At 44.0% G+C, this 24291-nt stretch overlaps 1 protein-coding gene across 1 annotated transcript in view; it reads right to left on the bottom strand.

The window, feature by feature from the left end:
- ATP6V0A4 (ATPase H+ transporting V0 subunit a4) overlaps positions 1-24291 on the bottom strand; it is a 50633-nt gene that overhangs the window by 1405 nt on the left and 24937 nt on the right. Inside the window, exons 14-19 of the mRNA XM_008697374.2 lie at positions 23814-23932; positions 22036-22252; positions 18766-18867; positions 7406-7534; positions 3770-3887; positions 255-426 (exon numbers count right to left, since the gene is read on the bottom strand). Coding sequence (XP_008695596.2) covers positions 255-426; positions 3770-3887; positions 7406-7534; positions 18766-18867; positions 22036-22252; positions 23814-23932 — 857 coding nt within the window. The remainder of the gene's footprint in view (positions 1-254; positions 427-3769; positions 3888-7405; positions 7535-18765; positions 18868-22035; positions 22253-23813; positions 23933-24291) is intronic.

Here is a 24291-nt window from a genome sequence, read left to right as displayed (position 1 = left end):
TCACACACACGCATGCACACACATATTCGTGCACACGTGCACAATGCACACACGTGCATGCAGACATATACACATACACACATGTGCACGCACACACATACACATGCACGCACACACGTGGGTGCACACACACAAATGCACATACATCATCGTGTAATATTACACCAGCAGGTGACTGAAGCCAGCTGGCGGGTCCCGTGGCCCGTCCTCTCTCTCCAGCACACACGGAGCCTCTACAGCGCAGCCGTGCTCACCAGTGCAGTCGCAGGGCGTGCAGGAATGCAGAGAGGCCCTCCATGATCAGAAGGATGGCTACTGTCAGCACAGCAAATATGGTGAAAATGATAAAGACCCCAATGAGTCCTCCCCAGCCACGCAGGCGAAGGCCGATGTTCATCACCATGGTCCAGAGCACTTCAGACAGTTCTGTAAGAGCAAGAGAAACGTTCTCAACCACAGGGTTTATCTTTCCAAATTCTATCCCTGGGTCTGCACACCCTAGAATCCCAAAACTCGGCTCTCGGGTGGAAAACTCAGGCACGTGGGTCCTAAGGTACCTGTAGGAGATCGTCTATAGCAGCTTTGCTCACAATGGAGGGGTTTCTGTCACGATGACAAACATGTGGGGGCCTGTTATTCACCAATGAAAGTGAGCAAACTATAGCTACCAGCAACAACATGAATAAATCCCAGTAACATCACTATGCCACAGAAGCGAAACACAAAAGACTACATATATGATTTGATATGGACTGAATGTTTGTGTCTTCCCCACCCCTTAAATTCATATGTTGAAGGCTTACCCGCTTAAGTGATGGCATTTGGAGATGGGGTCTTTGGGAGGTGATTAGGGTTTGACAGGTCATAAGGGTGGGGCCCTCATGATGGGATTAGTGCCCTTATAAGAAGAGACAACAGAGAGCTATCATTACATTGTTGGGTTGAGATATGAGGTCACCCAACCAAAAGGTCACAGTGGCATGCCCAGAGAGGTCAAGGCCTGTCACTGGCACGTGGCCACCAGGACATGACGAGAAGACAGACACGTGGGAGCACAAGGAGGAGTATCTGTATCTGTACTGTGCCACTCCCAACCTGAGCTGTGGCTTTCAGCCAGAGTAACGCAGGGTCCTTCATGGTGGAAACGGCTTCACCTCCATCTACTTACACTCCTACCCACTCCTCTGTGCTCTGAGTCGGGATGGACTCTTCACCTCTGTATTTACTAAATTACTGAAATAAGAACTGAAAGCAATTTGAACTGAACTGTGCTGTGGAACTCATGTGGCTTCTCTTCCCCGTGACCCTTAGATATGGCAAAACCTCAGTTTCCCTGAGAGCTGCTTTCCTCTGCTCTGCATCCCAACAAGCAGGGTCCAACAGTCACACCATCTGTTTCCACCGGGCCTTTTGCTGAAGCCTTCTCATTCACAGTAGCTCATGGGAACCTCCCTCCACACCTGTGGGAGGGCAGGTGCTTAATTTCTAATGTTTCACTCTCACCTCGTCCTTATAACCCCATCTTGGTGATTTTTAAAGCATGTGTCCAAATCCAGCCTCCCTCAACTTAGGTCTCAGCATGGCACTGATGAACACAGATGTGCTAGAGTAGTGAATTTCCGGTTTTAAGCTGCTGAGATCTGGGGGTGGTTGTTACTGCAGCACATTCTAGCGCAGCCTGACTAATACAGCAGGCCAACTACGAGAACCACACAGGAAAGCCAAGGCACACACAGGTTAAGCTGCTGCCTGAGCTACTGAGCTAAAAGTGCTAGAACAGAGGGGCGCCTGGGTGGCACAGCGGTTAAGCGTCTGCCTTCGGCTCAGGGCGTGATCCCGGCATTATGGGATCGAGCCCCACATCAGGCTCCTCCGCTGGGAGCCTGCTTCTTCCTCTCCCACTCCCCCTGCTTGTGTTCCCTCTCTTGCTGGCTGTCTCTATCTCTGTCAAATAAATAAATAAAATCTAAAAAAAAAAAAAAAAAAGTGCTAGAACAGAAACTAGAACAGAATCAGTATTTGTTGTCACTCTACCAAACTACCTTTTCAATCAAGTTTGTTAGCACGAAGTAGAAGGTATCCGTGGGAACTATACGTCTCAGAAAATTCCAGAAAGACCCAATGGGTGGACCATGCCAGGCAGCTATGAACCATATGGATTTTTTGGAGTCAAATTACATCCTCAGTGGGCATGGGCTGGCCAGAGGAGACCCTCTTGTCCTATCTAGTTGTGACCTGAGCCCTCCAAACCGCATCTGAGATCAGAGCTAAAGACTGACATCAACACCACTGACCACACAACCTCAGAGATCCACTTTGGGTCCCTGGATAACCACTTCATGTGAGTGCATGTCAGGGCACAGGTAAACACATGCAAGTGCTCATGGGTATGTGTGTGCAGAGACTTACAGGCCAGATATATGCATCCAAGCACCTGTATGCATGCAGAAGCGTGTACGTGTGTATGTGTGGAAGTTGATGCAAGGAAATGAACCCAGCCTGAGCAGTGAAGACTAATGGTGAGCACTTCAATTTCTGCTATAAATCAATAAACAGGCTCACTTTCATTGCTTTGGTCTCTACCCATCAACCACACACTTTGGCCTAGTTTCTCAGTTCCACGTTGTGCTCGGTGCTGGGAACACAGGGAAAGAAGAAAGGGACCTTGCCTTCCAGGAGCTCATAGTCTAGTAGGGGGACAGGTTAATCATGACAGAATTGCAATCCATGCTAGGATGGGGCACCCTGAGAACCCAGGGAAGCACCTTCCAGACTTGGGGACCAGGGAGGAAGATTCCCAGGGGAGGCACCATCTGAGTGAGTTCTGAAGAAGGATTTAGATACCAGGTGAGGAGAAAGTTAAAGAAGAGAGGAATAGGGGGGCGCCTGGGTGGCACAGCGGTTAAGCGTCTGTCTTCGGCTCAGGGCGTGATCCCGGCGTTACGGGATCGAGCCCCACATCAGGCTCCTCCACTATGAGCCTGCTTCTTCCTCTCCCACTCCCCTGCTGTGTTCCCTCTCTCGCTGGCTGTCTCTATCTCTGTTAAATAAATAAATAAAATCTTTAAAAAAAAAAAAAAAGAGAGGAATAGGGATGACTGTGTGGCTTAGTCTGTTAAGTGTCTGACTCTTGATCTCAACTCAGGGCTGGATCTCAGGGTCATAGAGTTCAAGCCCCACACTGGGCTCCACGCTGGCCACGGAGCCTGCTTAAAACAGAATATTTCAAGCAAGGGGGCTGCAGGGCAAACACATGGAAGCCCAGAGAGCATGGCAGCTTTAGCAACCTTGGTGCAGGTCCTTATGGCCACTGCATCCTTAGTAAAGGAAGGCAGGGCAATCAGAGCCCGAGAAACTGGAGACATGAAGCCTGAAGCAGGTGTCAGAGGGATGAGCCCAAGAGCCAAGAAATGCAGGTGGCCTCTAGCAACAAGAAATGGTGGCAAGGAAATGGATTGTCCCCTAGAGCTTCTAGAAGGAACCCAGCCCTGCAGACACCTTGGTTCTAGGATTCCGGAACTATAAGACAGTAAATCTGTATTGTTGTAAACCGCTAAGTTTGTGCCAATTTGCTACAGCAGCAATAGGAAACTGATACAGAGGGTAACCACTCTAATAATATAAAGTCAGACCTATGAAAAAAAAGTCATTTTTTTTTCCTAAGAAAAGAAGCACCAGAAATAATCCAAGAAGGCACTTCTCCCAGCAAGTACTTCGATCCTGTTTCCCAGGGGAGATCCGATTGCGACGCTGAGGGCCGCTCACTCACGTGCATGAGCCAGGCTGAGGGCCCAGAGCCGGAGGTAAGAGGCCGTGTTTGAAATGCAGCCCAGGCAGTACTCGATCGTGTGGATGGCTTGATGCACAAAGATGTCTCCGAAATTGAACTGAAAGAGAGAGTTCTTTATTCGAATTTCATTAAGGATTTCCTCCATGGAAGGTATCACTAATGATCCGCAGATGAATAAAACATGAGCGCCACCGTAAGTCGTTTCCAGGCGGACTAGGGGAAAACAAATATTAATATACACGTAGGAAGAGAAGTAGCAGCACAAAGAGATACAGTACGTGTGCAGTAACATTTCCCAGACGCAGCTGGAAAAAGCTCAGAGAAGAAGAGAGAACGGTCAGTAAGGTGTCGCAGGAGGGAGATGGGCGCTGTCCCTGAAGGAGGGAGAGGCATCGGAAGCAGAAGACAAGTCAGGAAACGACTCCTGGTGAGGAAAAGTTGGGGAGTTGGGGACATCGGGAAGGGGAGTTTCAGGGGGAAACCAGTTTGACTGAAAGTGGGAGCTTGTTTCGTGAGGAGCAGAAAGGAGAGACCAGGTGTTGAAGTTTCAGGAAAGAACAGAGTTGAGAAAAGGACCTGGAGTCCATGAGGAACCATAAAATCACCTGAGTAGAAAGCGGCCAGAGGGGGTTTGGGGGAGAGGGATAAAGAAGTATTGGGGGGAAGATTAATCTGGTGACAAAATGGACCAGCAAGGGCAAAGCCGATAAACGAAAGAGCCTGTTTGTTGATTAGCTTACTAATCCAGAAGTGGGGAGGAAGAAACAGCAAGCAGACAGCAATAGCGCGGTTTTGGCTTCACGTGTGCTGACGCTGTGGGGACAACAGTTTCGACTGGCACCATCCCAGCCCTCGAGCAGCTCACCGTCTAGTGGGGACAATGTGCGCAAAAAGTGCAATAATCAAGAATCAGCAGTATGGTGGGGACACAGAAGGGCCTTTCACCCAGGAGGGGCCAGGATCATACAGGGCTCTGAGACCCTTGAGTCTGCAGAGCTAGAAGAATGGCATTGACAGAAATGGAAAACTGGAGAAGGAGACCGGTTGATATATTCAGATGTGTTGCATTTTAGGCAACAGCTGGCCGTACTAGCAGAATCTCTCAGCACACAGTAGCAGAGGCAGAGCAGGCTCAGAAGGAAAGTCTGGGCTGGAAAAGGACACCTAGGACCTCACCTGTGGGAGGAGGGACAGTGGGAGGTAAGTGAACTGGGAAGATACACAAGAGAAAGAGCACAGAAAGAAGAGCTCCTGGCCTTGGAACACATCTCCATTTGGTGGTGAGAAAGAATGAAACTGATGATGCAAAGAAAAGGTCAAAGATCAGGAGGAGTCGCAGGGCTATGGTCAAGGCCACAGAGATACCCAGGAAGGAATGAGGGCTGTGGTCAACCATGTCAGGAGCTATGAAGACAAGACAGGAACCAATGTCTCTGATTCAGCAATGAAAACAGCTGGGAGGAAGTGAAGGGCAGCGATGAACAGAGAGGGAGAGAGCGGAGAGACAGAGTCAAGGTAGAGGAGGGATGTGGAGTGAAACATTAACCCCACCCAAGGAGAGGGCTGGCTTTGTCCCGGCTCCTGGGAGGCAAGCTCTAAACTCCTAACTTCTCTGGCAGGAATAAACTGTCTTTGTTATTCATAGTGAGCCCCTGGGACCACATCTGTTCATTTCCGTGGTTGGAAGGTTGAGACTTGGAGCCCAATCTCCAGGGAGGGGGTGGGGCTGGAGATGGAGTACAACCACTGAGCTGTACGCCTTGGATTGAACACCAAAAAAACTTTGGACACTGGAGCTCAGGTGAGCTTCCTGGAGTGACAATGCTGTGCGCATATGGCCCCATGTCGATGCTGGGAGACGAATGCCTCCCTGAGGACACAGAATTCTGGTATTTGGAACCCTCCCGGTGTCAGATTCTGCCAATGTGCCTTTTCCTCTGGCTGCTTCTGATTTCTATACTTGTGTTATAATAAAACTTTAATTGTAAGGAGAGCACTTTACCGAATTCTGTAAGTCATTCGGCAAATTATTGGCCCTGAGGGAATAAGTGGGACCCTGAATTTGTTAGGGTGGTTCTGGGGATCCCCAAACCTGTGGCTAGTGTCGGAAGTTTTGGGTGGACTTGGCCAACACCTGGTGTGGAGAGAGGTCACAGAGGACTTTGAGGGGACAATGTAATCAAGCCTGTGTTGGCTTTGCAAGGGGAGACCCACACACGATTGTACTCAGAGGAAGGAACCTACGAATGGCGCCTGAAGTCACCCAACCAAAGGCAGCCCGTGCGCTGCAGAAGCAGCAGGGGAACACTGGGTAAAACACTGACTGAGGGCAGGAGAACGGAGGAGAGAGGCTGTAGTGGACAGGCTGGGACGGGATGAGTCAGACGATGTGTGGGCCGGATTCTAAAACATGCCAGCAGGTCTGACAGACTTAGTAATATCAGTAGCCACTAACACGGGTTACACTCTGTACCTGGAATCTTGTAGGAAACATTTGATTCAGATTTTTCACTAATTCTAATTGACCATCCATTCGTTTAAATGAATTTTTTTTTTCAGTCATTAACACCACAAAGGGAGATCCTAGCCTCCCTCAGGCTTCACGGGAACCCTGTCCCCACTCCAGGAGTAGAACAGAACTCCAGTTAAAACCCCCAGCCAGTTGAGGCTTACGGGGTGCTTCAGCCATGGTATAAAAACAGCCACCTGCTTCATCTTGGAAAATGTGACACATTCCTGAGGGGGAGTGGCTGCCCTTGGACAGAAATGGGCAGGGAGGGAGGAGGGAACAAAACAATTCCTGAATTCACAGGAGAGGCAGATAATGTTACAAAGATAGGTCAGCGAAGTCCCAACAGAGCCAGGGTGGGGACAGGGGAACAAAGAGGGGATGGCGGCTGGGCATGCTCATGTCCGGGAGGCAGGCTGGGAATAAATAACCCGCCTTTGACTTCAACAATAGGGCTAGATTTGGGCTCAGCTCTCATGGTTTGAGGGGCACTGATCGGACAGCTCATAATAAATGTAGCTGAGTCCCAGGGGCATGGTTCTGAGTCAAGGAGGTCTCACTAACATTGAGGGCCTTCTATGCTAATAGATCTGGAGGCTGATGCTTGCCTCATACTCACAGAAATGGCAACGCCTAGGTTAAAACGTTAAAACACTCCTAGATTGGTTGGTGATGAGCTGTTGTTCTTTTCTACTTTTTTTTTTTTTAAGATTTGTTTATTTATTTTAGAGAGAGAGAGTGAGTGAGAGATGGGGCAGAGGGAGAGGGAGAGATCTCCTGACCCTGAGATCATGACTGGGGCCGAAATCAAGAGTTGGATATTTAACTGACTGAGACACCCAGGTGCCCCGAGTAGCTGTTGTTCTGATCCTATCGGCACTCCCCCTCCCTGGTGACCTCCCTAACTTCCCATGACTCCGCAACTATGGGGCTGCCACCAGCACAGTCCTCCTGACCCTCCCAGCTCCACTGCCTAAGTCCTTTCTGATGGGCTGGTGGACACGCCCTACTGGCTATTAAATATTTGACAATGACCCTTGATGAGATCCCACATCTAGAATCTGTACAAACTGGGAAGTCTTTGTCCACTACTGAGCCCCACATACCTCTTCTTCATGGTCATCCTGAGCCCCATGGGCACCTGCAGAAGCCCTCTGGCCAGAGCTCGAGGAAGGGTTGGAGTTGTCACCTTCAATGTTCTCGGTGGCATCTTCTTGGATCATGGAGGCCTGCAGCTGTCAGCAAGCAAGGAAGTGAAGCACTAAATTCACCCTTAGAATTACAATTTATTCTACAAAAAGGCTTTCATTAAATATTAACTATGTACCAGACACTCTTCTACACTCTCTCTATATCACTTCATTTAGCCTTCATAGCAATCTTTTCATAAAAGCACAGTTACTATCTCGTTCTACAGAGAAGTAAACTATAGCACAGGAAGGCTAAGAAATGTACCCAAGGTCACACAGCTTATAAGACTAGTTAGTGCCAGAGCCAGGATTCAAACCCAGGCAATCTGATCAATCTGATCGCAGAACGTGTGCTTTTCTCCATGGTGCTCCATGTGCCAAACTAATCTGTCTTTACAGTAAACCCGTGATGTACAAGAGTACCTTTTATTGTTAAATACACACACACACACACACACACACACACACACACAGTCATAAAATAGTCAGCTGTGCCTTGAACACAGCCTTGACCTGAACAGCTAGATTTCTACAGGCAAAATTAACTAAGAGAGATTAATGAAGGCTATGATCTGAATGTTTGTATCCCCCTTAATTCTTGTTGAAATCCTAACCCCCAAAGAGGATAATAGTTGAAGGTGGGGACTTCAGGAGGTTCTTAGGTCCTGAGGGTGGACCCCTTATGAATGGGTTAGTGACCTTATAAAGGATTCCCCATGCAACTCCCTTGCCCCTCTCACCATGTGAGGACACAGTGAGAAGGTGCCGGCTAAGAACCAGGAAGGGGGGCCCTCATAATGGTGGACGCACTGGAGCCTCTGATCTTGGACTCCACAGCCTCCAGGACTGAACAATCAATTTGTTGTTTATAAGCTACCCATCTGTGGTATTTTGTTATACCAGTCCAAATGGACTAACACAATGACTTTTTCAATACTACCATACTTTTTAAAAATAAAAACATCACTTTATAAAAACAGCTAAGAAAAAAATTCAAGGACAAAAAATCTAGGTGTAGTCAGCATATAATTTGGCCTGGTTTTATCCTTGAGTTTGTTTGTTAGTGTATTTGTTTTAGAGTAGGGGAAGGGGGCTGGCGCAAAGGGAGGAAGAAGGCTCCACTCCCAGCGCGCAATGTGGGGCTCGATCGCACGACCCTGAGATCCTAACCTGAGCCAAAATCAAGAGTTGGACGTTTAACCAACTGAGCAAACTAGGCGCCCCTCCCTGAGTTTGAACAGAGTATTTTTTCAAGTCACTGTGAAACTCAATGTCCCATGTCCGAAGTGTTTCCTAGAATGATTTTATGGGTGGAGTACTGCAAATTAAGCATTAAGGTATTCTTACCTTTCTTTCTTTAGTGGGTCTACAATCTAATATTTGCAGAGCCTTAGGCAAAGGTAAAAATGGAAGTCTACATGCCATATATTTAAATATTTAAGAGTTATTAATCAAGCCCATAGACCCCCGAAATAAGATATGTTCTAGCCCCCTATCTTGATAAATCAATGAATCAATCAATCAAGCCTCACAGGAAGTTGAAAGGCCAGGTTCAAATTCAAAGTCCTATACCAGGACATGGCAGCACAGGTCAGCTGGCCCTGAACAGTGGCATGCCACCCTCTCCTTCTCCCTTCTGGTCTCATCCCATAGCACGAGGGCCAAGTGTGCATACATGCAGGCACTCCCGCCTACAGTGTCCATGTTCCACCCACACTCCCCAAAAAGAGCTGCCACCTGGCATGTCAGGGTCTAGTGGTACCCATGCCGCTGTGTGGTTGGCCCTTGATAGGGCCTGGAAGTGGACTTGAGTCCATTTGGATAAGAATTCCAGGGTGTCAGGTCCCAAGAGGGGGCTCTGGGTAAGCCTTTCCCCTTGGCCCCATAATTCCTTGTCCCATGGTGAAGGATATGGCTCATGTTAATATGACTTTGTCTTTCTGAAATCCTGTTTTCTCTCTCCCTTAACTTAAAGAAGAAAATACAAAACAAGACATAGAAGAGTTTCTCCATTTCCATCCCTAAACTCCAGCCTTTTCTGGTCATTATCCTGGAGTTGGTTAAAATGAACATGAATAATTTTGCAGAAGCATAATATTGGACTTTGTAAATCCTAGTGCCCATCTTCTCCACTTACTATCTCACAATGTTTGAGCTGGGTGCCCAGTGAAATCAAATGTACAACAACTCAATTTTAAATTAGTTACCGACAACTTTCTGAAAATACATGTACCAAAAGACATGCACAAGGATATTCACAGCAGTATTATCTGTAATCACTAAAACTGGAGACCAGCCGGGGACTTCCAGGGAACACGGCAGAGTAGGAAGATCCTAAGCTCACCTTGTCCCTTGAATACTCCTACATAACACCCACATCTGTGTAAAGAACCCAGGAAATGACCCAAAGACTGGCAGAACAGACTCCACAGCTAAAGGTAGAGAAGAAGCCACATCAAAAAACAAAACAAAACAAAAAACAGTAGGAAGGGCGAAGACGGGGTTGGGAAACAGACTGACGATGACACTGTCCATGGGAAGGAGGGACACACAGGCATGGAGAAGGGAGAGGAGCAGATTCCAACCAGGCATCCTAGGGGCAGGGGACCCGCACTAGGAGGATAAAGCCCCATATCATTTGGCTTTGAAAACCAGAGGGGCTTAACTTTGCAAGTTCTTACAATCAATGGGGTTTAACACCTGGAACTGTAAAACTCAGCAGGTTCCACCCTGGGAAAGTTGGAGGGTGACAGGAAACTGAGGCCCCACATTTACAGAAAGAGCATAAAAAACAGCCCTGCTGACATACAGCATAGAAGCAGCAGTTTGAAAAAAGTGATATAAGGGAAGGAGATTTACTCACTAATCTCAGAACTAGTGCTGGAGGGGAAGGATCTTTGAGTTCTCCAAGAACAAAAGAACTGGCCCAGCCATTTCCTTCCCCCATCCCCTAGCCTAGAAACCCAGTCACCTGTAGGAACCAGTGCAGCCAGCAAGCATTCTCCATCCACCTTGCTAACGGTGCCCCCGATCCCACCCTACCTCCCCCCCACACTTTTCCGCCAACCCCTCTTCCAACCCACCCTTGGCAAGAGTCCATCCAAAGCAGCACCACAAGCGTGGCATTGTGTAAGCAGCCCCCACAGTGTTCAGCACCATTCCAAAGTGACACTTGGCCTGGGGAGAAGCAAAGATAATCACACGAATCTGTTCAAGTGTGGCCCCAGACGTAGGCTGGGGGCAGACATTGGGACTGACTGTAGGCTCTGCCCACTGACAAAAGCTTCTCAGGGACAATGTAGGGAAAGTGCCCTGCAGTTCAGTGCTACTGCATCTCTGGCAAATGCCTGGTCCGACCCAACTCAAGCACAAACTGGCTCATTAACAACACAGGGACCAAACCCTGCCCACAACAGGTAAAGAGTCATTGCAGATGACTAGACTAAAGGCAAACATAGCTCAGCCACAACGGTAGGACACACACAACACACACAGGAGACACCCCTGAAGACCGAGATTCTGGTGAACAGAGATACTACAGGACGACTTCTTCATAAGACCACTACTTTCAAGAGCACAAGATGTAGCTGACTTTCCTAACACACAGAAACAGACACAGAGAATTTGACAAAATGAGGAGACAGAGGACTATGTTCCAAATGAAACAGAACAAATTCCTAGCAAGAAAGCTAAATGAAATAGAGATAAGTAATACTCCTGGTAGAGAATTTAAAGTAATGGTCATAAAGATACTCACTGGACTTGAGAAATGAATGGAGGACCTCAGTGAGACCCTCAGTAAAGAGACAGAAAACATAAAAAAGAATCAATAAGAGATGAAGACCCCAATCACTGAAATTAAAAATACACTAGAGGGAATAAAGCCTAGATTAGAGGAAGTGGAAAAACAGATCAGTGACCTGGAGGACAGAGTAACGGAAAGCAATCAAGCCGAACAAAAGAAAGAAAAAAGAATAATTAAAAATGAGAACAGATTAAGGGAACTCAACAACACTGTCAAGTATAACAATATTCACATTGCAAACATCCCAAAAGAAGGAGAAGGAAGAAAAGGAGGCAGAAATTTTACTTGAAGAAATAATAACTGAAAAGTTCCTGACTGTGGAGAAGGAAACAGAAATCCAGATCCAAAAGGCACAGAGATTCCCCCAACATAATCAATCCAAGGAGGTCCACACCAAAATACACAGTAATTAAAATGGTAGTGATAAAGAGAGAATTTTAAAAGCAGTAAGAAAAAAGAGAACAGTTACCATACAAGGGAAATCCCATAAGGCTCTCAGGGGATCTTTCAGCAGAAACTTGACAGGCCACAAGAGATAGGCAAGACATATTCAAAGTTCTGCAAGAAAAAAAACCTGCAACCAAGAAAACTCTCTCCAGCAGCTGTCATTCAGAACAGAAAGAGAGATAAAGAGTTTCCTAGACAAACAAAAACTAAAGGAATTCACTGTCACCAAACCAGCCCTATGGGTAATGTTAAAGGGGTCATTTCAGCTGGAAATGAAAGATCATTGAAGGAGTAAAAAAAAATAAGAAGCACAAAAACAGTAAAATTAAGTACAACTATAAAAATGAATCAAGGGGTCCACTAAATAAAAGGATGTAAAGTATGACAACACATACCTACAATGTGGGGAGGAGAGAAGAGTAACAGTTTGTGCTTTTAGAATGGGTTCCAACTTAAGTGACCATCAATTTAATACAGACTGCTATATGCATAAGGTGTTACATATAAATGTAATGGTAACCACAAATCAAAAACTGGTAATAGATATGCAAAAAATAAAGATAAAGGAATCCAAGTATAGCACTAAAGAAAGCCACCAAATTGTGAGAAAGAGAGCAAGAGAAGAAAGGAACAGAGAAGAATTACAAAAACAACCACAAAACAAGGAACAAAATGGTAGTAAGTACATACCTATCAATAATTACTTTGAACGTAAATGGACTAAACACTCCAATCAAAACACACAGGGTGATGGGATGGATAAAAAAGCAAGACCTATCTCTACGCTGCCTATAAGAGACATATTTCAGACCTAAAGCTACATGCAGTTTGAAAGTAAAGAGATGGAAAGATATTTATCATGCAAATGGAAGTGAAAAGAAAGCCAGGATAGCAATACTTATATTAGACAAAATAGACATTATTTTTTTTTAAAGATTTTATTTATTTATTTGACAGAAAGACAGCCAGTGAGAGAGGGAACACAAGCAGGGGGAGTGGGAGAAGAAGAAGCAGGCTCCCAGTGGTGGAGCCCGATGCAGGGCTCAATGCGGGGCTCGATCCCAGGACTCTGGAATCACGCCCTGAGCCGAAGGCAGACGCTTAATGACTGAGCCACCCAGGTGCCCTGACAAAATAGACTTTAAAACAAAGACTATAACAAGAAACAAAGAAGGACACTATAGAATCATAAAGAGAACAATTCAAGAAGAAGCTGCGACAATTGTAAATAATATGCACCCAACAGAGAAGCACCCAAATACATAAAGCAACTATTAACAAACGTACAGGAAGTAATCAATAGTAATACAATAATATTAGGGGGCTTTAACACCCATTTACATCAATGGATAGATCATCCAAACAGAAAACCAACAAGGAAATAGTGGCTTGGAATGACACATTGGACCAGATGAATCTAACAGATATATTCAGAACACTACTTCCCAACACTGCAAAATACACCTTCCTTTCAAGTGCGCATGGAACATTCTCCAGAACAGATCACATGTTAGGCCACAAAACAAGTCTCAACAAATTCAAAAACACTGAAGTCATAGCATGCATCTTTTCCAACCACAATGCTATAAACCTAGAAATCAACCACAATAAAACGCTGGAAAGAGCACCAATACATGGAGGTTAATTAACAGCCTACTCAACAATGAATGGGTCAAACAAAGAAATCAAAAAGGAAATCAAAAAACATATGGAGACAAATGAAAATACAGTGGTTCAAAATCTTTGCCATGCAGCAAAAGCTGTTCTAAGAGGGAAGTTTATAGCAATACAGGCCTATTTCAAGAAGCAAGAAAAATCTCAAACAACCTAATCTTATACCTTAAGGAGATAGAAAAAGAAAGATAAATAAAACCCAAAACTTGTAGAAGGAAGGAAATAATACAGTTTAGAGTAGAAATAAACAAAACAGAAACTAAAAAAACAACAGAACAGATTAATGAAACCAGGAGCTGGTTCCTTGAAAAGATCAACAAAATTGATAAGCCACTAGCTAGACTCATCAAAAGAGAGAGAGAGAGGGAACTCATAATCAGAAATGAAAGAAGAGAAATAACAAATATTACAACAAGAGAAACAGAGAACAAGAGAAATACTGTTGTTATTGTTGTTACAACAAGAGAAATAGAAAATATTACAACAAATTGGACAACCAGAAAACAGATAAATTCGTAGAAACATGTACCTTCCCAAAACTGAAGCAGGAAGAAATAGAAAATTTGTCTGTTTGTTTTTAAGATTTTATTTATTTATCTGAGAGTGTGAGAGTGAGAGAGAGAGAGATTGAGAGAATGAGTAGGGAGAGGGGCAGAGGGAGAAGCAGACTACCCACTGAGCAGGAGCCTGATGCAAGACTCGATCCTAGGACCCTGGGATCATGACCTGAGCTGAAGGCAGACACTTAACAGACTGAGCCACCCAGGTGCCCCTAGAAATAGAAACTTTGAACAGACTGATTACCAACAAATGATGAAATTGAATCAGTAATCAAAAAACTCCCAATAAACAAAAGTGCAGAACCAGATGGCTTCACAGATGAATTCTACCCAAAATTTAAAGACTTAATACCTATTCTCACTCTATTACAAAAAACAGAAGAGAAAGGAAAGCTTTCAAATTCATTCTATAAGGCCAGCACTACCCTGATGAAGACACCACAGAAAAGAGAGAAAACTACAGGCCAATACATCTGATGAACATAGATGCAAAAATCTTCAACAAAATTATAGCAAACTGAATCCAACAATACATTTAAAAAATCATTCACCACAATCAAGTGGGATTTACCCTGGGATGCAAGGGTGGTTCTATACTCACAAATCAATCAACATGATATATCATATCAACAAGAGAAAAGGATAAAAACCCTATGATCATTTCAATAGATGCAGAAAAAAATATTTGACAAAGTATAACATCCATTTATGATAAAAAAAAAAAACCACAACAAAGTAGGTTTAGAGAGAACATACCTCAACATAATAAAGGCCCCTATATGAAAAACCTATCCTCTACAGTGAAAAACTGAGAGCTTTTCCCCCAAGATCAGGAACAAGACAAGGATGTCCACTTTCACCATTTTTATTCAACATAGTACTGGAAGTCCTAGCCACGGCAATCAGACAACAAAAAGAAATAAAAGGCATCCAAATTGGTAAGGAAGAAGTAAAACTTTCACTGTTTGCAGAAGACGTAATACTATATATAGAAAACCTGAAAGACTCCACCAAAAAACTGGAAGAACTGATCAACGAATTCAGTAAAGTTGTAGGATACAAAATCAATGTACAGAAATCTGTTGTACTTCTATACACTAAAAATGAAGTAGCAGAAAAAGGAATGAAGAAAACAATCCCATTTCCTATTGCACCAAAAAGAATTAAATACCTAGGAATAAACTTAACCAAGGAGGTGAAAGACCTGTATTTCTGAAAATTACAAAACATTGATGAAAAAAATTGAAGATGACACACAAAAAACGGAGATATTCCATGCTCATGGATCGGGAGAACAAATATTGTTAAAATGTCCATATTCCCATAAGCAACCTGCAGATTTAATGCAATCCCTATCAAAATACCAACAGCATTTTTCACAGAGCTAGAACAGACAATCCTAAAATTTGTATGGAACCAGAAAGATCCCAAATAGCCATAGCAATCTTGAAAAAGAAGAACAAACCTGGAGGTATCACAATTCCAGATTTCAAGTTATATTACAAACCTGTGGTAATCTAAAGAGTAGGGTACTGGCCCAAAAATAGACACATAGATCCATGGAACAGAATAGAGAGCCCAGAAATAAACCCATGATTATATGGTCAATCAATCTTTGACAAAGTAAGCAAGGATATGCCTTGGGAAAAAACAGTCGCTTCACCAAATGGTGTTGGGAAAATGAGACAGATACATGCAAAAGAATGAAACTAGACCACTTTCTCACACCATATACAAAAATAAACTCAGAACGAATTAAAGACCTAAATGGGGAACTGAAACCATAAAACTCCTAGAAGAGAACACAGGCAGTGAGGTCTCCGGCATCAGCCATAGCAACATTTTTCTAGGTATGTCTTCTAAGGCAAGGAAAACAAAAGCAAAAATAAATTACTGGGACTACATCAAAATAAAAAGCTTTTGCACACCAAAGGAAATAATCAACAAAACTAAAAGACAATCTACTGAGTGGGAGAAGATATCTGCAAATGATATATCCAGTAAGGGGTTAGTATCCAAAATATTTAAAGAACTTATACAACTCAGCACCAGAAGAACAAATAATCCAATTAAAATATGGTCAGAAGACATGAATAGATATTTCTCCAAAGAAAACACACAGCTGGCCAGCAGACATGTGAAAAGATTTTGCTCAACATCACTCATCATCAGGGAAGTGCAAATCGAAACCACGATGAGATACCACTTCACACCTGTCAGAATGACTAAAATCAAAAACACAAGAAATAACAAGTGTTGGAGAGGATGTAGAGGAAAAAGAAACCTTGTGCACTATTGGTGGGAATGCAAACCGGGGAAGCCACTGTGGAAAAGAGTATGGGGGCTTCACAAAAAAAAAAAAAAAAAGAAGAAAGAAAGAAAAGAAAAGAAATAGAATTACCATATGATCCAGTAATACCACCACTGGGCATTTACCCGAAGAATATGAAAACACTAATTTGAAAAGATGCATATACCCCTAAGCTTATTGTAACATTATTGACAACAGTCAAATTATAGAAGCAACATGTCCGTCAACAGATGAATGATATATATATCACCTGATATATAGATATATATATCACCTGATATATATATCACCTGTTCTTTTTGATATACATCAAAATATGATATTTGATATATATATATATCTGATATATATATCACCTGTTATATATATATCACCTGTCATATATATACAGTAGAATATTACTCAGCCATAAAAAAGGAATGAAATCTTACCATTTGCAATGATATGGATGATATAAGAGGATATAATATTAAGTGAAATGAGTCCATCAGAGAAAAACAAATACCATATGATTTAACTCATGTAGGACTTAAGAAACAAAACAAATGAACAAAATAAAAAAGAGACAAACAAAAAAACAGACTCTTAACTATAGAAAACAAACTGGTGGTTACCAGAGGAGAGGTGAGTGGGGGGATGGGTAGCATAGGTGAAAGGGATTAGGAGTATTCCTATTGTGATGAACATTGGGTAATATATAGAATTGTTGAATCACTATAGTGCACATCTGAAACTAATATAACACTGTATATGTTAACTGTATTGGAATTTTAAACGTAATAAAAAAGAAAAGAATTTTAATTAAAAACAAAATAAATGAAGCTATAATAAAACTAGAAACAAGCCACATAACTATCAATATACAAATGGATAAATAAATTGTGGTGTATTCACACACGGTAATACTATATAGCAATCACACGCACACGCATGTTCGCACACACCTCTGGAACATGACACTGGACGAAGGAAGCCAGATCCAAAGGTGCACTGTATGATCCACTTACACAGCATTTAAGAGTAAATGAAACCAGGGCGCCTGGGTGACCCAAATAATGCCATTATGGGATCATCTCTTGGATGGAGGTGGTAGAAATGTTTCTAACATGAAAAAGGACCACCAGGATCCCCATCAGCAGCCTAAAAAACCAACCAACAGCTATGCATTCCAAGGAGATCCCAAGAAGACAGGCCTCCACGCAGTCTTGGGGTGCTCCTGCTACCCAGCGTCGGTTTAGGGGGTATCATCCAAGACAGCCGACTAAGAAAACTTTCTCTGACTTCCTTCCCTATTGTATGAGTCATCGTGGGGAAAAGGGAGAAATTCACCACGTTGATATCAGCAACTATTTACACTTTTTGCGGAGCAAAGAGCGAGGCAAGCTATTATTTTAGAGTCTGGGGAGTCAGGTGAGCCATTAGCTCACCTACGGACTTACGGACTTAAGCTCACTCAACTTAGGGACGGGCTGATTTTCTAGAAAAGAGAGTGGCATCTATGTCTGCAAACAGCTATTTGACAGCTTCCTTTGAAACACTTGGTCACCTCTAGACAACCTTCCACCTCAGCCACCCTTTATCATCTGGGTCTCTCACCAGTTAACCAAACAATAAACAAGTATTCTTTGCTTTGCCTTCTTTTTAATTCATCTCCCACTGGAATTGTATTTATCAGAAGGGCTTCCTAACTAGTCCAGGCTGGCGGGACACAACAGGAAGAGAAGCAGGTGTCGTGGAAAGAGGGCGCCACCTAGGGACGAACCTCTGGAACTCCAGTCTCATCTCCAGGTCCCTGACTCAGCCAGGTCAATATCCCACAGATTTTAGAAAAGAAAGAATTTGTCTGAAAATATCTACAACCACTTAAAACATCTCTGATCTCAGCACATTCCACTTACTCTTTTGCACTGATGTAGATAGAGAGAGCAGAGACTGATAATCTCAAACAGTGCTCGTGTGGATTTCTAGATTCTGACGTGCCCTGGGAGGTCAATCTTCCCAAATCCTATTTGGTTTAGACTGATAGTAAACTCTTCTTCATTCCCTGAGTAAATGCGAGGCACAGGAGCAGTTCAGACAAAAGGAGGAAATGGGCTGAAATGGGTGTTTGGCAATAGGGAAAAATCACAAATAAACGGAAGCTGGATTATTTGTATTTCTTTACTCCTGCACAAGTTCACAACTGTAAAATCTGATAAAAACAGCTTTCAATATTCATCAACAAACTCAAACTACAGGAGATAACAGTTTCAGACTCATAGTAACTACCGGTAGACTTGGCACACACACAGATGTGCACACAGATCCTGAGCAAAGTTTGCAAAATGTAAGATGTAAACATGCTTGCCCTTAATAGAACACTGTTCTGGAAATAAGAAGGCCCTCAAATCCCAGCATTCTGTTGAAAGCCCAGACTTCTATTTTCAAGGAACCCACACTCCTACCCGCAGTGAGTGAATTGAAATGAATAGGCACTTACCAGGGATTTTCGATGATTGGCTCTAAGAATAAATGGCTTAATCAGAAGCATCCACGGGACAGAAATCAAAGCCATAATAACGAAGAAACTTTGGACTTCTTGCTGTAAGATCAAAATGGTAAGATCCCATCATTTCAAGGTGATCACATGGCATAACTTATATGATAAAAATGATAAATATGGATCATTTTAGTTGTACTTTATTTCAAGAGATGGAAAGCATATCAATGTATCCATTCACCTTTACATCTTGGAATATTCCCACTGCAGTCCAGTGGTGCCCAGCGTCAATCCAGGGTGGACACTGGAAACTCACTATCTTTTTTTTTTTTTTAAGATTTTATTTATTTATTCGACAGAGATAGAGACAGCCAGCGAGAGAGGGAACACAAGCAGGGGGAGTGGGAGAGGAAGAAGCAGGCTCATAACGGAGGAGCCTGATGTGGGGCTCGATCCCATAATGCCAGGATCACGCTCTGAGCCGAAGGCAGACGCTTAACTGCTGTGCCACCCAGGCGCCCCTGGAAACTCACTATCTTATTCCTTACTCTGAATACTCTCTCGCTATCCATCTACCCCATATGTGAACAAGAAGTACTCATGAGACACATAATAAGAGCAACTTGATTTATCCCTTGTCCCATGGGAATAGTTAGCCCCGGTCCTGCATGACAAGTGTGGCAGGCCCCATGACTTCACTGGTCACTCTGTAGTAGCCAAAAGTCCTTGGGTCACTTGAAGTCACAACGATGATCTCAACTAGCCATTGTATATTCCCAGGACTAGAGAATTATCTGAGCTCTGTGGCCCTCTGTCTTTCAAAAAGAAAAAAAGCTTCCTCACACTCTTGCTGTGGGTGAGTCACCCGCCAGGCTCTGGGGTAGCCGTGTTGAACTCTCCCTGGCTGTCTCCCTCACAGCTCCCTCTGGGCAGAGGCAACCACGGTCTTGGTGCTTCTGCTGAAACCCAGAATCCGTCCCACCTTATCATCCTGCTACACATTTCTTTTCACATCCTCAGGTCCCCACCTCTTATTATATACCCCCTAGTCACCAACTTGGAGGAGTGACCCGGAGCTGCTGTTGTCATAGAATCAGAAAGCCCAGGGAGGCTTGGTTGGAGCTACTAGAAAGGCGTGGACACTGCGTGCTCAAGGGGGCAAAGGAAAAACATTTCTTAGACCTTCACTTTTCTTCTACTGTTCTGGCTAAGTTCTCAATGAACGCTAGGGGACGATTTATATGCCACTTGTAACAAGATTCACCCTGCTAACACTGCCCCCCCATCTGCTCAGTCTTCTACCCTCCTTCCCGCTGAAATGCTCAGAAGAGGGAGGGGAGCCCCAGAAACACACACCACTCTTGCCAGTTCTAGCTTCCTGCGCACAAAGCTACCTCACCGTCGTCTGTCCATCTTTATACAAGGTTTTCCACCTCACGATGTACACAGCAACTGGAGATTTATATTTATCTATTGCTCTTCTTCTTTGATATTCAAACATGGCACCAAGACAGCTAAGGCAATGTTGGGAAGGGGTTGGGTTACCAACTTACATCATCTCTTCCAGCTGCATGACCCCAAAATGAGGTTATGGAAACTTCATACATGACCCATAATGTGTCAGGATAACACATCTCCATACTAGGTCACGGGGAAACCAGCCAACTCCCAATAAGGGCTTTGAAGGGGAGAAAAGCTGGAAAAGCCATTCACTGCAAAGTTCAGTGCATATTCCAGACCAGATGAGGATTTTAGACTCTATGAAAGGAGTTAGCGTATGAAATATTTGGTGAGTCTGAGTCCTTTGCCTTAAAGAGAAGATTGGTTCGGGAAACCCGAGTAAACTCATTCAAACTCCAGCAATGAGTAAATGAACCTTCCAAATATGTTCATTTAGTGCTCACGGCCTAGGGGTGGTTCAACTACTGTTCACAGAGATATAACGAAAACGTTACAATAGTAAAGGGGGCTACCTCAAAAGAGCTTTCAGAGGTACAGGTCTTCTCTCATTCTTATCTAAAATCTGAATTATCCTTTTTTTTCATAAAAAATGCCCTGCCATAAGGCATTTTCTCTTCTTATTTGCTGCTCCTATAAAGAAGGAGAACACAATTTGGAATCAAACGCATGAGGCCACATGCGGCCACGAGAAGGGCAGAGCAGGTCTTTCATGATGACATCCAGGGTGAGCAGCCACTGGTAAGTGACTCGGCATGGGGAGAACAGCTACCAGAACTCAGGAGATATGAATGTGCCCTCCCTTAGTGATAATCTACCTTCACACAGTATTATCAACTTAGTCACTGGGAGAGGCGAGAGGAAAACTATTTGTGTTACCAAAAGTCACTCACCGAGTGGTTTTTATCTCCAGCTTCCATGGAGCATTTACGCTTTTTTAAAATAAAATATTAAGTTGGCAGTGAGGCTGAATTGCTAAGTTGGTGATGAATTGCTAGAAGTGGAAGAAAACGGCCTGGCAACACAGTCCATTTGTTGGAAGGGACAGTTCATGGAAGAAGAACCAAAAGGAAGAAAAGAAGAGAAGGTATCTCCGACTAGCCACGGCAGCCCACGGGAGAGCGTGAGTTTGGATCTTAGTTTTCTGGGAGCCCGCTGCCCACGTGAACAGAGGGACTCCTCTTCTTGACTCTTTCAGTTTTCTTTCTTGCACACCTTAGGGCTTATGTTTAGAATAAAAGATGATTCGGGGCGCCTGGGTGGCACAGCGGTTAAGCGTCTGCCTTCGGCTCAGGGCGTGATCCCGGCGTTATGGGATCGAGCCCCGCATCAAGCTCCTCCGCTATGAGCCTGCTTCTTCCTCTCCCACTCCCCCTGCTTTTATTCCCTCTCTCGCTGGCTGTCTCTATCTCTGTCGAATAAATAAATTTTAAAAAAATCTTAAAAAAAAAAGAATAAAGGATGATTAGATTTTAAAGTGCTGTTTAGATCATGTGCGGTTTCAGGCCAATGAATCTGAAGGGATGTTTTTTCCTTTCTCCACGAATGATGCACAAGCCGATTTTCAACGGCACTGAAATGACCTATCCTGTATCACCCAAAGAGGAGCGGCTCGAGCTGCACCACCATTGCCCTGAGCACCTGTACCCTCAGCTAACAATCAACACCTTCTGAAATTTAAAGAACCTAACAACCTTGAGTGGGTGTTATGATGGCCCCGACTTGCAAATAACCACTCTCCGCAATACTCAAGAGTGTGAGAGAGATGTGACATTATCAAGCGCATAAAGAAGAAAAACAACCCATCGATACCTGATGTTTGTACAGGGGTGCGTTGGAAGGGTCATCATAGTTAAACAGAAACATGTTGATGAAGTGGATGAGGATGCTGGGGGCATGCTGGGACGCGCGGACATCGAAGTGGCACCATTTGAAAATGATCATGAAAACCAAGTAGCCAAACAGACACAGGATAAAAATCATCTCAGGAATGAACTGCAGAACGATGTTGAGAGTTCTTCTGAAGTATCTGGGGGGGAAACACACACATGAAAGATAGAACACGGAGTGAATATCAGGAACTCGTTATTCGCCCCAAAGCACAAAATGTTCATTTTTCGCACAATGCATCTATTCCCCTAGCAAGCAGCAATTATGCAGGGATGGAAAAAAGAGAAAGGAAGGATTCAAGTGAACCGGGACCTGGAAGGTAATGTCTGAAGCAAAGGGCAGGTCTGCAGGGAGAGCTGGTGGTTTGACCTCAGCTTCCCCTGCACACCTAGCTCACAGCAACACATCCGAGGGCACAAAGATACAGGACGACTAGGAAGATTTTTCTAAGACAGGGATTGGAAGCTAAGGCTTATGGGCCAAACTGAGCCCATTCAACACAAGTTGAAAATGATTTTACATTTTTAATTATGAGAAATTAATTAGGCGAAAATTATATGTAATTCAAATTTCAGTGTTCACTAATAAAGTTTTATTAGAACACAGACCCATTCATCCATTGACAGCTTTTCTGTGGCAGCTTTCATGCTCCAACACCAGGATTGAGTCGTTGGGACAGAGCCCATCTGGCCTCCAAAGCCTAAAATATTTACTCTCTGCCTCTTTACAGAGAAAGTTTGCCAACTCCTACAGGGCTAAGTAGGGGGCCCCCAAGTTAAAATGTCATAAAGGGCCCCCACTCCCTTTGCTAATTGCAAGAGTTATCTGATGGAAAAGGGAGCTCTCACGATAAAACAGGATTCCCGGATCATTGAGGCCGGCCTGACACACAATGAAACCAATGATAGACTGCTCCAGAAAATACTTTCCGGGATTATCTCTCATTTAATTCTCATGGCCCTTTCAGGGAGACAGTGGTACCAGGGTCACAGTCACTAGTCGTGACTGGTTGATTCACTAACTATATCTGATTTTTCGAGAAGATCTGTACTTGTGTGAGCTTTCGGGTCAGGGGTCACCATGGGGCCGGCTCTGGCCAGCGGGAACAGAAGTGGTCTGGGTCCCTTCCGGAGGGAAGCTTAAGAGTCCACGTGTAATTGACCACTTTCCACGTTTTCATATAATGACGCCTTCAGAAAAAGAGGTTTGAGATGTTTCCAAGATGTAGCTTGATACAAGGAAAGGAAAGATAAGACGTGAACAGCCCAAGTGAGAGGCGGCTGCCCCTTGGAAGAAATTTCATCAAAGGGAATTGACAATCTGAGGGCACATTGGCCCAAATGCACTTATGTCTCCACTTGCCCACTGGTGGGAGCTAATTCTGGATATAGCGGTGACCAAGAGGCCTTTCAGGTTGGGGGACAAAAGGTGTTATGGGCTTGCCAGTCTCTTTCCGAACGCTCAAGTATTTCTGAGGTCAAAGATGCACTCCTACTTGGGTGACCCAGCTCAGGAGAAACAGAGGTGTCACTTCTACCAGACCAGCCTGTCCTGGCTCAAGCCAAGACACGTGGCAAAGCACTCCCCGTAGGAAGGAGGAAACTCTTGCACAAAGGGACACGGGGCCACACGGGTGGCTCTGTCTGCTTCTCAATGACAGGGTCAGACCAACAGGCAGCAAGTTAATCATGAAAACTTACATGTGATTGAAAAGGCTGAGAATAACACCAAAAACCATCTGGACAATCCCCAGGATAACTGACATCTTCATTTTGTAGGAGTTCAGGAATGTTAGCTTGTTTGAAGCCAAGTTCCAAATCTGGATGGGAAATGTGACAAGAAATGCATGAGACCAGAGTCTGGAAGTTCTATCAGGGTCGACAGCAAGACTTCTCTGGGGGAAGTCACTGTAGGGACCACATTTTCAAATTTCAATCCCGTTCAATGCATGCATTTTAGGCTCAGAAAAGGAAAAGGAAGAAACCCCTTATCAATGCAACTCTAATGACAAATGTGTCAGAACCATCGGTGCCATTGGTAAATACCAAGTGGCCAGAAGAAAGAAAATCCTACGTGATTTTTCCTCCTCAGGGAAAAGACATTCTGAAACATTGTGGAGAGCTCTCAAATTTGCCTCATTTGTACTTCTTAGCGGCAGAGCTCTCTGGCCCATGAATG

Source organism: Ursus maritimus, unplaced genomic scaffold, assembly GCF_017311325.1.
Source record: "Ursus maritimus isolate PB19 unplaced genomic scaffold, ASM1731132v1 scaffold_3, whole genome shotgun sequence".
NCBI classification, from domain to species: domain Eukaryota; kingdom Metazoa; phylum Chordata; class Mammalia; order Carnivora; family Ursidae; genus Ursus; species Ursus maritimus.
The sequence above is the reverse complement of the archived record's forward strand: the minus strand, read 5'-3'. Positions and strand labels throughout refer to the sequence as shown.